The 14,910-nt window shown below is 42.3% G+C and overlaps 2 protein-coding genes across 2 annotated transcripts; both read left to right on the forward strand.

Annotated features, from left to right (window-relative positions):
* The first annotated feature begins 204 nt into the window (after positions 1-204).
* MONOS_10123 (uncharacterized protein) lies at positions 205-10,053 on the forward strand. The gene is made up of 3 exons (XM_067862539.1): positions 205-399; positions 461-4,702; positions 4,843-10,053. Exons 1-3 carry the CDS (start codon positions 235-237, stop codon positions 9,820-9,822), a joined length of 9,387 nt encoding a protein of 3,128 aa, XP_067730760.1. The 5' UTR covers positions 205-234; the 3' UTR covers positions 9,823-10,053.
* A 113-nt stretch (positions 10,054-10,166) lies between these two features.
* On the forward strand, positions 10,167-14,899 carry MONOS_10124 (uncharacterized protein; the record flags this gene model as incomplete). The annotated part of the gene is made up of 4 exons (XM_067862540.1): positions 10,167-10,319; positions 10,674-10,748; positions 10,821-14,598; positions 14,700-14,899. 4 exons carry the CDS (start codon positions 10,167-10,169, stop codon positions 14,795-14,797), a joined length of 4,104 nt encoding a protein of 1,367 aa, XP_067730761.1. The 3' UTR covers positions 14,798-14,899.
* Positions 14,900-14,910: the final 11 nt, after the last annotated feature.

The following is a 14,910-nucleotide window of genomic DNA, read 5'->3' on the forward strand; positions in this document are numbered from 1 at the left end:
GGTATATTATTTGTCTAAATTCAAATTGGTTGCAAGTGAAAAAATAAAGTGAAAAACAAAATTTTCTTTGTTTTATTCTTTATGTTTTTTTCAAACGTTCGATAAATAAAAATTTGTTCTGTTTGAAAGATATTTTAAATAAAATTACAATCTATTTGAAAAATTTGACCTTTTCTAATAAGACAGTAAAAAATTTCTATTACCATACTAAATTTCACAGAAGAATTCTAATTTATGAGTTTCCCTTTTTTTTCAGAGAATCTTCCTCCACTTCATGCAGCATGCGCTGCAGGTGATCCTATTGTTGTTAAGTCATTAATTGATTCGGGAGCAGATGTTCATGAATTTGATTTTTCTGGACAAACACCACTTCATTATGCTTGCACTGTTTTCCCATTTGTATGCTTTCAATAATTTAAAAAATTCAATAAGTTTTGCTTCATTTATATTGCTAATTCAGGAAAAACGAAGAGATAAAGGACGGTCACTTATCATACGACTTCTTATGTCAAAAGGAGCAAATCCTCATGTTGAGGATGGAAATGGTGCTCAGCCAATTCATTATGCTGCAAGATTCAGACTTTTGAAATGCCTAAATATTTTAAAGATTGATGGATCTTTTCAATATGATCATTATGGTGAAACACCTCTTCACTGCGCTTGCGAAGAATATCCTTTTCAGAATGATATATTTTCAAATTCTGAAGCTAATTCACTTTCAGATGACACAATCTTAAGTTGGATTAATCCAGAATTTAAAGGATATTCAGAACTTCGCCATTTACAACTTCTATTCGAAGACAATCATTGCATTTGCCATCAATTTACAAATGATGAGAAAGAAAAAACATGTATGCTTTGCTTAAATGATTATCAAGGATGGAAACCTATTCACTATACGCTCCTTGGACACAAATCTAAAACGGGCATTGATTTGAATAATTTTTCTCAAAATCATTTTTGTGGGGAGCAAGCTATCGTCAATCGAGTAAATAAATCGGCAGTTGAATCCACAGCATCATTGCCAAGCAAAAAATATCCACGCATACGAGGAAACACAATAATTTCAAGCAAAATTTCGAATGCTTCAAATTCCAAAACTATTCCATGGTTTGCTTGTGTGATGCAATTTCTTGTATTGGATCGTCATGTTGACATTAACACTCCAACTGAATGCACTTTATCCACTCCGCTGCACATCGCTGCAAGTCATAACAATCTGCTTGCTGTCAGAGTTCTTATTTTGATGGGGGCAAACATCTTTCTCTTTGACAAGGAAGGATATTCACCCTTTCACGTGGCATGTCGAGCAGGCGCAGCTTCTGTTGTCTCCTTTTTCCTTGCCAACGCCTCTTCGACTTCAATTTATTCAAACAGAATATTTTGCTCGCTTGTCTCGCAGCACAACGAAGAATCTCCGCTTCAGCTGGCTGTTCGATCGAGAAACACGCAGACACTGATGTCAATTCTGGAACAGACGAAACAAATGAAATCTTCAAGCAACAATTGCCAAAGCGAATCAGCTCATTCCTCCTCCTCCTCCTCCTCCTCTTCCTCTTCAAATGAAAAATTAAAAAATACCTCTAAAAGCGATGAAAGAGATGAAAGCAATGAAAGCAATGGAAGCAATTCAGCCATTCACATTCAAAAAGAAGGGCTGATAGAAGCTGCCATTGTGAGCAGCCGCGCTGTTCTGCCTGAAATGCTTTCAGCGATCATTTCTTGTAACATCAACAACAACAACAACAACAACAACATTAATAATAATAATAACAGCATCAGCGGCAGAGTCGATTTATGCACAGCCACTGATCCACGCACAGGCGACACGCTTCTCTGTGTGCTGGCCAAAGTCGACGATGCCAACATCGAAGGCAGTCCCCTCTGCTGTGATCCGCTTGCCCATATCAGCCTCGACGGTGCAGGCAGAGCGGAGCTCGGGGAAGAAAAGCAATGCGGCGAGGACCACGAAAGTGACGACGGGGCGTGTGTGTTTCCGGAGGGGAGGTTTGGGCAGCAGACAAGAATGAGATACTCAAATGATGCGATGGACGACAGAGAGCAGAGGAGAATGCAGATGCTGCGGGGCGGAGGCGCCAGAGGGCTTTTGGGGAAAAACCCAGGCAGCTCATCGTCATCGTCGTCGTCATCATCATCTTCTTCTTCTTCGACATTGTATTCAAACAGCACAGAAGTTGAAGCAGAAGAACAGACAACTGCGCAGATCATTTCGTTCCAGTCTTCGGCGCGTCCACCGAAAACTGCGCCATTGAGACGCCGCCCTGTCAACCATAGCTCGTCTCCCTTTCCTCTTCCTCTGTCTTCTTCTTCATTGGCCATCTCCTCTTCCTCTTCTGACAACGATGATGATGATGATAATGAAGGAGGAGGAGGAGGAGGATGCACTAAGCAGCCAACTCAACCAGAAGTTCTGTTCTCTTCGTCTGATTCGTCTCTGCTCTCATTCAAGCCAGCGCGTGCTCCATTAACAGACACCCAGCACTTTCAAAGAGTGCGTCCGCATCCGAAGCGCGCAGCAAACAACAGACAGAACGAAGGGTGCTCATCTGCAATGGACTCTTCATTCAGCACATTCGGAACAGATACAGCTGCTGCACAATTAGGAAAAGGTAATAACATCAATAACGGTGAAAATGCGAATGCAAATGCGAATGAAGATTCGTTTCAATTGGTTCAGATTGAAGAATCAGGTGTGGAACATCCATTTCATTCTTCTTCTTCGGCTTCGGCTTCTTCGTCAGTTGCAACAATCTTTCAACAACCTTCTTCAGATTCGTTTTCTCCTTCTTTTTCTCTGCCACTGCATCAGGTGGAAGAGGAAGAAATAACAATAGACGATCTACCCACCCTTCTACCACCTTCACACGAAATGCCTCAAAATGGACAAAATGAACAAGATCAACAACGAAATGAACAACAAGGTCAACAACAACAGCAACAGCATCCATCAGCCATCTCACCACACATCACTCACTCTGCTCATTTCCCTTCTGAAGCATCTGCAACACCGTCTGCCTTGCCAGGCAGCTCAAAGGCATCTCATCTTTCTTCACCTCACCTCCAGCAGAACATGCACTCCTCCTTCAATTCACCATTCCCCTCATATCGCCCTTCGCCTTCTCCCACCTTCCACCTCCTCTTCCACCCTTCCTCCACAACACCCACTGAACTCTCCACCGTTTTGCCGCAGCGCCAGCGGCGAGGCCATTTCTACTCGCCTGTGTCTCCTGGCCACCCAACGTTCTCTTCCTTCTCTCTCTTCCACCGCTTCCCTTCTCATTCTTCGTTCCCGCACATCCCTTCCCCTTCAACTCCTTTTGTCCCTTTTGCACCCACACTTTTCGATCCTCCTTTGCAAACAATCGCCGAAAGCAAGAAAAACAGCATTGTTCTTCTGACCCGTGTTCTTGTGGCAGATTTAGGTGCTTCACCGTTCAGCTGCAATTTCAGTGCTGACTCGTCTATTCACATTGCTCTGCGGAGGATGGCTGCAGAGTGCATCAAGCAGAGGACGATCAAGTGCAATGAGAAGAAGAAAGAGCAGGAGAAGAGGCAGAGACATGCGGATAACAACAACAGACGCAGGCAGCGAGCTGTGAAATTCCAGCACGAAAATGGCTTGCCGAATGAAGAAGGCTCGTCATCTCAAAGCAAAATGGAGAAATTAAGCTCGAATGACAAAATAGATTATAGTGCTTTGTTTGAAGATGATGACAAAGTGTTTGAGTTTTCTGCTGATAACATGCACAAGCTGTATGAAAGTTCAATACTTGAGCCAACACTGCCAACATTCTTTGCGACGCTTATCAAAATAGAAGATGAAATAGAAGCCAAAGGAGAAGAAGACAAACAACAGAAAAGCAAACATGATTCTTCTCAGCATCTAAAGAAAGACCACACGGTGAAATCAGCAAAAAATGCCACAAATCAAAATTCTTCTTCTTCACTCTCCAAACCGCTTTCCTTTAACAACTCATCTTTTTTCCATCATCTCAGCTCTTATGACAAATATGGCCTGAATGCGCTTCACATGGCGTCTCTTTGTGGAAACATCCCTTTTCTTGCCTATCTCCTCCACAAAGCACACATCCCAGTCACTTCACTCACACACCCCCACTTCGACTCCTCGCCTCTTTCCTTGAAACTTCAAGAGCTCATCCACAGCCGCTGCCCCACAGCCCCTTCTCCTCCTTCCATTTGGTCACTCAACCAGACGCCAAACTTCTTCCCTTCGTCTTTCTCGCCTGCAGAACAAGCACCTCAGCAGTCGGTGAAGTTGAGGCCGTTGCCTTTCTTTCTCACGGGAAGCGACACAACTCTGATGTGTGCTGTCCACACTGGCAGTCTTTACACAGTCAGCTTTTTGTTGCAATACGCAAAGAATTCATTGGATGGCCAAATGGTTAATGTGAAAGTACTTGCACAAAATATCAGTTCAGAAAAGGAGTTTGAGTTTGTGAGTGAAAAGGAAAAGAATGAAGAAGGAGGAAAAGGAGAAAGAGAAGGAGGAGATGAAGAAGAACGGATAAAAGATGAGAAACCAATTCCACTGAGAAGCGCTGCTTCGACTTCTGAACAAAATGATAATGATGAAGACAATAAAACAGAAGAGTCATATTCAGTGAGTGCATATTTTGCTTATCTGACAGTTCAAAATAACGATGGAGACACAGCTTTAGAGGTATTTATATTGTTCTTTATTAAAAATTAAAAAAAAAAAAACCTGTTTCATTTTTATTTATTTATTTATTTATTAATTTATTAATTTATTAATTTATTAATTTATTAATTTATTTATTTATTGAATTCTGTTGTGATTAGATGGCAAAACGAATGAAGCACTTCAACATAGCTGAGTACATTGAGCAAGAGATTCGATCTCTTTCTGCTAAAACAGACAAACAACAATCTCAGCAGCCAACTACTCTTCATTCATCTGAAGACACCTCCTTCAATCAAAAACAAGAACAGCTCAAACATAATTTTTTTCGTATTGTCACCAGAAAGCTCGGCTCAGAGAAAGAAAACAAAAACATTAAAGAAGAAAAGCCAATGAATCATGGCCATTCGACATATGATCTGACAGATGCACAGCACGTGTATGTTTACGAAGTGCGGAACCCGTTTGGCTTTTCGGAGAATTCTGAACAAAACAGAATATGCCCATCGATGCTTTCCTTCCTTCCTCTTCTCCATTCTCTTCACAAGTCATTCCCTTTTTCCTCAAATCCCAACAAAAACTCTTCTGTTTCGTCACTGAATGATCCGAAAGAGCTTTTGGATGCCTTTCTCCCTCAAACTGCTGGCGATGCTCTTCAACTGTCTCAACTGCGCTGTCTCAACCACCGCTCCCTCATTCACCACATCCTCTTCACTCGCCATGCGAACGTGATAACTTCCATCATCTCTCACATATTTGCGGCTTGTGGCAATAACTCAGATGCAGTTAATAAATCCTCTCATAAAGCACTGGCAAATAGCACTCTTGACTCAAATGCTTATTCTCTGAGTTTATTCAGGCATTTCTTTGTTGACGAAACGGATTCATTTGGCTGGTCTCCTCTTCATTATGCCGTTCTCATAGGTGATTCTTCAATTGATCCGTCTCAACAACAACAAGAAGAAGATCAAACAGCAAATAACACTCTTCTTTCTCTTCTTTTCTCATATTTGCCACCAAATCTGCCTAAAGTCAATAAACTCGACATCTTCCAAGACATTTCTGAGTCTCCACTCTTGCTTTCTGCTGCGCTTGGCTGTCATTCTTCATTCATTTCACTTGTTTCACCCTCAAATCACAACACCATTTCTTCTGATGAACTTCTATCTGCTTTGACACATCACTCTATGTCGCATCATGGAAACACCTCAATTCATTATGCTGCATTTCACGGCCAGCTCTCTTTCCTCCATTTCATCCACTCAACCCTTCTGGATGAAGAAGATGATGTTCCTTCTCAATTGAATGATGAGTCTTCTCCTTCAGAACCCAATAAATCAGAAATTCTTTCTATGTTTTCTGAGCAGAATGAATGTGGAGTCACTCCTCTGATGATGGCGTGTGCTATGTGCCACTCTGAAGTTGTATCATTTCTTCTCAAAGAGCCCATTTTGTGCGATCCAACTGTTGTGGATTCGAATGGCCTGTCTGCTTTGCATTGGCTTCTGCTTTCACCTGTTGTCGATTCATTTGCCAAAGAACAGTCTGATTCGTCTTATTCATCGTCAAGTGAAGCAGCAAAAAATGAAGATAAACAGCAAAAGATTTCTGTTGAATCATGTTGCGAGAATATTCCAGAGAAATTCACAGATGATCATTCTGTATTAGATCTCTTCTTACAACCTCATTGTCTTCCTGTGATCAGCCACCCTCTTTTTTCTTCGTTCAATCAGAAAAGTGCATTGAAATATCATCAATGCTCTTCTTGTTCCAAAGATGTTTATCAATCCAGAAAAAGACCATCTTCTCCAACACAAAGGACCATTTCAAAAATCTCTTATTTGCTATTTGAAAGAATGAAGCAGAAGAATTCTGAGCTTTCATTTTTGTATGAAAATGAAGAAAGTGCAAACTTGCTTTTATCTCTTGCCATCTACAATGGCTGTGAAGATCTTATCACAACGCTGCTGGAAGATAGAAATTTCATTTCTCATCTTTTCCCATCATCTTCAAAAGTCAACGAACCATCCAAACAAAAAGCCTCTTCAATTCAAAAGGAGACTGTTTCGACTCTTTCGTCGACACTCTTCGACTTATTCTCACCCCCTTTTCAACATCTACCTTTCAACGTGATTTCAGTTCCTTCATTTTTGAAAAAGATTATTCATCCGTCGTTTATTCCGCCTTCCCTCGAAAGGAATCTGCCTTTTCTGCATCTGATTTGTGAGTCAAACGCTGCTATTTCAACAAACACAATAAAAAGAATCATTTCTTCAAACCTTTCTTTTCTCTATCAAATAGACAACGATGGAGGCACAGTTCTGCACGCAGCTGCTATCTGTGACAGAGCTTTTGAGCTGTTTCCGCTCTTTTTGGAATCCCTTCGCTCTTCTTGTTCACAGTTTTTAGAGCAAAGTGAAGAGGAAGATGATTCAAGCAATTCAATTGAATCACTCTCAAACAAAGTGATAATATTCTTTTTAACTCTGAAAGATCACCTCGGCAGAACACCATTTCATTTGGTGACAACATTGCCTGCTTTATCAACATTGATTTCTGCTCTTCTTCAAGCAATGTGTTCTTTGGATCCAACATCAAACAATATATCGTTAACTACAGAGGAACGCCATGCTCCAGCGCAGAGGTTAACCAAAGATCAAATGAAGCTTTTGATGGGCTTTTTTTGCTTTGAGAAAGATCACGATGGAAATTCTGTTGTCCATCACTGCGCAGCTGTTCAAGATCACTCTCTTCTTTCATTTCTCATTCAATTTCTTGACGCATACGATGCAGAGCTAAGCGATAAATCAGACAAGGATGAAGAACAAAACGAAGAAGGTGCTATTACTACAACTGAACAAGAAGGCTCTCACGAAGAAACAGAAAGGAAGAATTCTTCTGCGAAGCTTATGAGCAAATGCCTCAACACGATGAATATGAATTCTCACTACCCGCTTCATCTTTTGTCAAGCTCAGATTGCACCTCATTCTCTTCAATATCCTCATGTTCTCCACCAACTACTGTCATCACATGCTCTCCATTTGAAATTGCTCATTTGAGATTTATCACTTTAATGGTCACTTTTGATCTTCTTCTTCAGCATGGAATTGATGTGAACAGCGGAAGTTTATTAACTCAAGAAATCAAAGCAGATGGAGAGGAAAGCTTCCTTAGCAATCAGCCATCTTCTGACAATCTGTCTTTTCAGCAGCCTTTCAATCAATCGCCCGACGTTTCTTTCCCTTTCGCAAAACAGCAGTCAATCATAACATTTCCTCTCAACTTTGATCATCAGACACCTCTTCACACAGCCATCCGAAACAAATGCTTCACATCCACTTTGATTTTGGTATTGAGAGGCGCTCTGCTGACAGTGCCAGATGGATACGACGACACAGCTGAAGATCTGTTGGAAGGTGATGGTGAAATGCAGGTGGCGGTTGTGCTTGGCTCGATGATAAGGAGCTTTAATGAGTGTATCGATGAAGGAAATGGGGAAGAGTTCGAAAAGCTGATGGAAACACTGATGTCGAAAATTGATGAGCAAAATGGAGTTGTTTGTGTTGATGAAGACGAAGGAGAAGAGGAAGATGGCTTGACTGTCTCAGATGATTCAGATCAAGACGAGTTCGATTTTCATCAAATTGAATCAAGTTGCAGTGAAATAATAGATAATAAGATGTCTGGCTTGAGTTCAGAGGAAAATAAATCACCAACAAAACGCCCAGCTCACAGAACAAAAAGAAGTTTAGCCTCTCGCATTGACTATCAACACAAAAAGCTCCGTTCGACAGGCGAATTGTTCGTCGTTTCGACTCAACAGCTCTGCCGTGCTATTTTGCTGTGCTGCACTGATTTGGATGGAAACACGCCTCTTCATCGCTGTGTGCAGTGCGGATACGAAGATATGATTGAGCCACTTTTGCGGAATCATCTGGGCAGCGTCAATGAGAGGAACAGATATGGACAGACGCCTTTGATGGTGGCGATTGAAAACAACGATTTATCAACAGCCACCACATTGCTTGTTGACTTTGGTGCTGATGGAACACTTCCGATGATTACAGCCGATTATTTCAGTGAAGATGAATCACAACTTGATTTAAATCAGTTTTCAGATGAAAACGAACTTCTGACACAAAAAATGATATTGCATTCCCTTCTCAAAACGGGAAAGCGAAACTTGAGAAGCGAACAAAAGCCAACTGTCACTCATCATTCTTCTTCGATATTTGCCTATTGCGCAGAGAAAGGGATGACTTCGTTTATCGAGCTGTTTATTGACTGTGGATATGATGTGAACACTTTATGTACTGGTGGCATACCTCTTTCGATGATTCTGATGAAGTCGCAGCCAGGGGCTCTTGTTTCGCTCGTGCGAAAGGGAGCACAAATGGGGCAAATCAAAATAACAGGAACTTTGCTGTATCAGGATCTGAATAAAGCTATAAATGATCCATCATCTTCAGGAAAGATTCAGAAAAGCAAGATACAAACAATAAATGCAGAACTTATTTCTGAAAGCGGTGTTGTTTATTGGAATGCGAATGAACAAAGAGTTGATGATGAATCAAAGAGCGAAGAAGACACCTCATATTTCGGCTCAACATTTTCAGAAGCTGCGCTTGAATCGAGCCATAGTCCTTCAATGGCCGAAACAATTAAGTCACTGAAAGAGACCATATCAATCGCACTTGCTCCCAGAACACTTCCTATTCCTGGATCTGTCGTACTTCGCAGAGACACAAGAATATTTTTATCTCCGGAATCACCTTCTGTTTATCTCATCACAAGCAAAGATCTCATTTTCGGAGATGCGAAATTTGTTCTCAAATGCACATCGAGACAAGCTGCACGATTGTTTGTATTGAACTCTCGAATTGCACTGTTTTCTGTTTTCTATGCTGGCAGTCAAGCAACAAAATTATTGTCTAAAACAAGCCAGTCTCATTCTTTAGAAATAGAACAAAATGAAGATGCACTCAACTCGACAAACGTGTCAAAAAATGAAAACATGAAAGAGGATTTGGATACAGATGAGAATTTGGTGGATTTTGAAGAGTTTTCTTTTATAGGGCAGGATGAGTGGTTGTGCTGTTCCGATTCTCTTGGAATTTTATATGATGAGCTATTCGAATAAATTGTATTTATATTTTAACCATTTATCAATTTATGTTTCTTTCAGTTATACTTCTTAATTTAGAAAAATCATTGTGATTTGATCTTAACCCATTAAGCGTGTGAAAATAAGCAATTTTTTATATTTTTACGTTTTTGAGGTGTTTAACGAGAGATGCAAGACAGCGTGATATTTGAAGTCTTGAGCCAAACTTTACGAGGCGACAAGACTGGACAAGAACAAGCTAGAAAAGTCATTCGATCGGTACGTTTTGTTTTATAAAAAATAATAATTTCTGTTTAATAACGACGAATAATCAGTGGAGAAAAATGCCAAACTATTTTTCACATATGCTTAAATTCACTATGGATGAAAGAGTCGTTGTTGACATTCGTGTTGCTGCGGCAATTCAGTTTAAAATTGGTGTTAAAAGAACATGGAAAGAATCGAGAGATAGAGTAGACAAACAATTTGTTCGAGAAAACATCATCCCTTCATTATGTGCCGCACCACCTAAGGTTGCAAGGCAATTAGAATTAGTGATTGAAACAATGATAGAGCATGATTTTCCTAAAAAATGGCCAAATATGATTATGCAAGTTAAACAAGCGCTTGAATCAAAGGAAATTAAATTAAAGATATCTATTTGTCCTGTTATACTTTCTTTGTGCGGATTATATTCATCTTCACCTTCGTCAAAAGCCAAATCTTTGAATAAGGCGATTCCTATTTTTTATCATCCATTATTTCTTTCAGCTCAAGAAATACTTTCAAACATAAATTTTAATGATGAGCAACAGGCGATACTTCTAAAGAATTTTTGCAAAATAACAAGGAACATCAATTTCTATTATTTATCATCATATTTCAAGAAGCCAGAAATGATGAGGATTGTTGTTGAAAAAATGGTTCAAATATACACTCTGCCAATTCCGGAATCACTATATGTTTGATTGCAATAAATATTTTCTCATCATTTGATTTTTATTATTTCAATTCGAAATCCTTTTTCCAAATAGCCTGATAAAGCGCAACGCCCGCATCAGCATTGGTGGAAGTGCAAGAAAATCGCCTCTCACTTCCTTTATCACATATACAAGTCATACGGACTTCCCAACCCTTCCCAACCAGAATTCAAAGAATTCTCCTTATTCTGGATGAACAGCATAGCCAACAATCTCATCAACACAATTCTTGCTGAGCTTCACAAAGTTTGCGCCGGCAGAAAAATGACAGACACAACAACACCTCAGGCTTCCCCAGATTCCACTTCAACTGCATCTGCGCTGGCAGAGTCAGTAGCGCCTGAGTTCGTGTCAAATTCCAATTCGTCTGTATATATGTCTCCTGTGGTTATGTTCTACTCCATCCAGATTTTGGGTCTGGGCCTTCTGCACAACGCCACATATGCCGTGACACTGAAGCCCCATCTGCCTCTGCTGCTGAACGAGATCATCATCCCAAATGCCGGTCTCACCAAAGAAGAGGCCGAGATGTTTGACGACGATCCCATCGAGTTTCTGAACTACATCAGATGCCCTTCCACAAACGACTTGACTTCTCGTGCTGCTTCCTTGGGGTTCTTCAGGCGCCTCTGCGGAAACAGAAAGCAGACAGCACTGGCAGGCTTCCTGGACATGTTCCAGAAGCACATGGCAAAGGCCTTTGAGATTGTCTCGCAGGCAATCGCAGCTGGCCGTGTGCCTTCTCAGTTTCCAACAGACTCCGTTCCGAATCCCACTGCCTCTTCACAGGCCATCTGGCATCCACTGCAGGTGTGTCTGCATCTCCTCGCACAGATCAGCACTGTCGTGTTTCTGCCTTCGGAGTCTGCTTTTGGCTCGTTCACTCAGACAAATGCGTCTCAGACACAGTCCCCTCCTTCCATGCAGCAAATCATCAGTCCATATGACTCGATGATCATGTCACTCATTTCAACATATGTACTTCCTCTGATGTCTTCCTCGTTCCCTTTCCCAATCCTCCGCAGAGAGGCTGCTCTGTTCATCGCCTCATATGCTCCGATGATCTCTGTCTCTCCTGCTGCCACTGCTTCTCCTTCTCCCTCTCCCTCTTCGGCTTCGGCTTCTGCCTCTTCTTCTTCTTCTGGAACATCTGGATCTTCCTCAACTCCACTTCTTGTTGCCCTTATTGGCGCAACAGTGTCTCTTCTCGATGACCCCTCTGTGCCTGTGTGTGTGGCAGCATCTGAATGCATCACAAACCTTTTGTCTTTTGTCTACACCGCTGCTCGCCCATCTCTCTCCAACCAAACACATTCTTCGCTTGCTGAACCTTCTCCCTTCTCCATCGCCTCTCTGCTTTCCACTCCAACTGGCTCGACGTCTGTGATCTCCACGCAGCTGCTGGGGATGGTCGAGTCGTTCCTTCCTGTGCTCTTTGAGAAGCTGTTCAACAACCTGCAGCGTGCTGGCCAAGCAGCAGACAGAGTGATCATCTCCATCAACAGAGCAGTGAAAGTGGCAGGTGAGCGGATGGAGCCGTATGCCACGTCAGTCTTCACACGCATTGTGGACATGATGAAAGCGCTGCTGACCGAAAGATGGGGAGTGATTGACAAAGGACTGGCTCTGCTGAGCAAAAGGGAGGCTGAGAAGAAGGCAGCAAAATCGCAGGAATCGCCTTATCTTCCAACGCGATCGACACTTAGCAGTTCTTCAGGAGCGAATGGAGCAGACGATTTTGACGACGAAGACGATGAAGATGCACCCGGTTCGAACAAAGACTTCGACTCGAAGATTCTGAAAGCAGCATTTGGCGATCCCGACGAGGAAGGTTTGAAGATAATGCACCGCAGCGAGCTGGCTGTGCTCAGCGAGGCGCTGTACAACATTTTGCACTTCACCAGCAAGACGCGGGTGAGCGCTGCAGATCCGAACGGCCCTCTGCTCTTTTCCCAGTTTGAGCCGGTGATATCTGATCTCCTTGTGAAAGGGCTGGAGCACAGAGACGTGGAGTTCATTGACATGTTTGTGTCCTGCTTCCAGCTGGTGTGTCTGGTGCTGCTTGACTTCACGCCAGACAAATCGACAGCAGGCGCCGCGGGGATGTCATCAGCCGGAGGAGCAAGCAGCGCTGCAGGTGCTTCTCAAGTTGGATCTTCGAATGGTGTTTCGTCGACAATGGCTGCTGCATTCACAATGCTGTGCCAGTGGATGGAAGTCAATGATGATTTGATGAACACCATCATTCCGACAATACAGGCGTTTGCACAGAACAACATTGAAGTGATATTCAACACGCCTGCCATTTCTGAGCCCCTCTTTAACTCCATTCGCAACGCATTTGGATTGAAAACAGGCTCGTCAAAGGCTGCTGAAAGCTCTCCTTTTGCTCCTTCCTCTTTGGGTGTGCTGGGAGGCACCCCTCTTTCCTATCCACCGATGAATGTTCCACCAAATGTGTTAGCTCCAGCTGCCCCAGGAGAAGGCGGTGATGACGATGAGGATGATGAGCAGGCTCATTTGGACAGTGCTATTCTGAGCAGTGTGCGGCTTCTGAAGTTCCTTCTCATTCGCTGCGGAATAAAACGATTGAACTCGTCTGTGGGAGCAGAAGCAGCATCATCGACTGCTGCATCCACAGGCGCGTCTATCTCAACATCTCCTTTTTACACTGGAATTATCCAGTCTCCTGCGCTTGTGTCAACTCTGTTTGCGATGCTGTGGAAGAGATACGACGAGTGCAAGATGGATATCACAAAGGCCAGAGTTGCCCATTCAATCGTGCTGCTGTTCTTTGCTTCGCCTTTCTGCGCTTTCAATGCAATGCGGAAGCAGACAATAGACACACAAACTGCCATTCATTCAGTCCAGCTGCCACAAATAACAATCACAGCCAAAAATGCAGCAGATGCTGAGCGGAGTGCAAAAATGCAGAAGAAAAAACTGCGAAAAGCACAGAAAGAAGCTGTGAAACGGTTGAAATTGCCAACAATTCCTACGATTTCAGAGTTTATTGACTGGGTAGAAGCAGAACGGAGTGAGTTCACAGACACTGTGATGGACAAAGAGGTGGTGCTATTTTCGCTCCTGTCTCTTCTTTCGATCCCCATTGAGTGGTATCCCGAGGAATATGGCATTAGAGAGCAGACAATTCATTCATCACTTCCAAAGCTCTATCAGAGCATAGCTACAATCAAACAAGAGCTGGACAAAGATGTGATTGAAGAACAGAAAAGAGAGGCGGAGAAAGGTGGTGCAAAGGGTGAGTCAGATGCATTTGAGAGTCGTGTGACGATTGGGATGAAGAACTGGACAGAAGGAATGCTGAGGATGCTGAATGACGACCAGAATGCGTATGAGGATGAGCTGGATGAGGATGTGGAAGACACGTCCGTGGCGAAAGTGCTGGCGAGGCTGAAGAGAAGGATCTGCCCCAGCAGCGGAGACGCAGAAGAGGATCAGTACGATGAAGACGACGACGATGATGTGGAGACGTATCTGCTGAACGAGATGATCCAAATCGACGAGTCGCACGAGCCAGCTGTGATTGATGCAGACTTTGAGACCAAAATGAGGCTGGACAGAGGAAGAGAGGTGGAAGTGCCGCTGAATGACAGCGGTGATGATGAAGATGATGACTCAGACTTCGATCTGGATGATGATCTGGATGAGATTGACAACATCTTCGCAGCTGAGATAGACGACGATGATGATGATTTTGATGAAGAACAGTGTGACATCGATCAGCCAAGATATGACGATGAAGATTGCTTAGACACATTCCCTCTCAAGGGAATGAGTCTCACGGCTGTTGCAAGTGAATCCATTAAATGTGTGCATTTGTTTTTTCTTTCTTTTAATTTAAATTTTATTTTTTTTCAAATTCATTTTTATATTTAAATATTCGTGCTGGTTTGTGTTTTGTAATTGCAGATTTCTCGTTAATGGACAAGGAAGGAACATTCAACAAAGTGATTATTCAACTTATGCCCTTTACACAGCAAACAATAAAAGTTATGATTGGATTATAATCACTGCTGAAAAATGACAAAAGCCTCTTTTAAAACATTTCACCCACATTTCACAATGTTTTTTCTGATTTTTTGATTTGAAAGAATTTTGAGCATGAAGCCCATAATAATTT

Source organism: Monocercomonoides exilis (assembly GCF_001643675.1).
Source record: "Monocercomonoides exilis strain PA203 chromosome Unknown scaffold13-1861174, whole genome shotgun sequence".
NCBI lineage: Eukaryota > Preaxostyla > Oxymonadida > Polymastigidae > Monocercomonoides > Monocercomonoides exilis.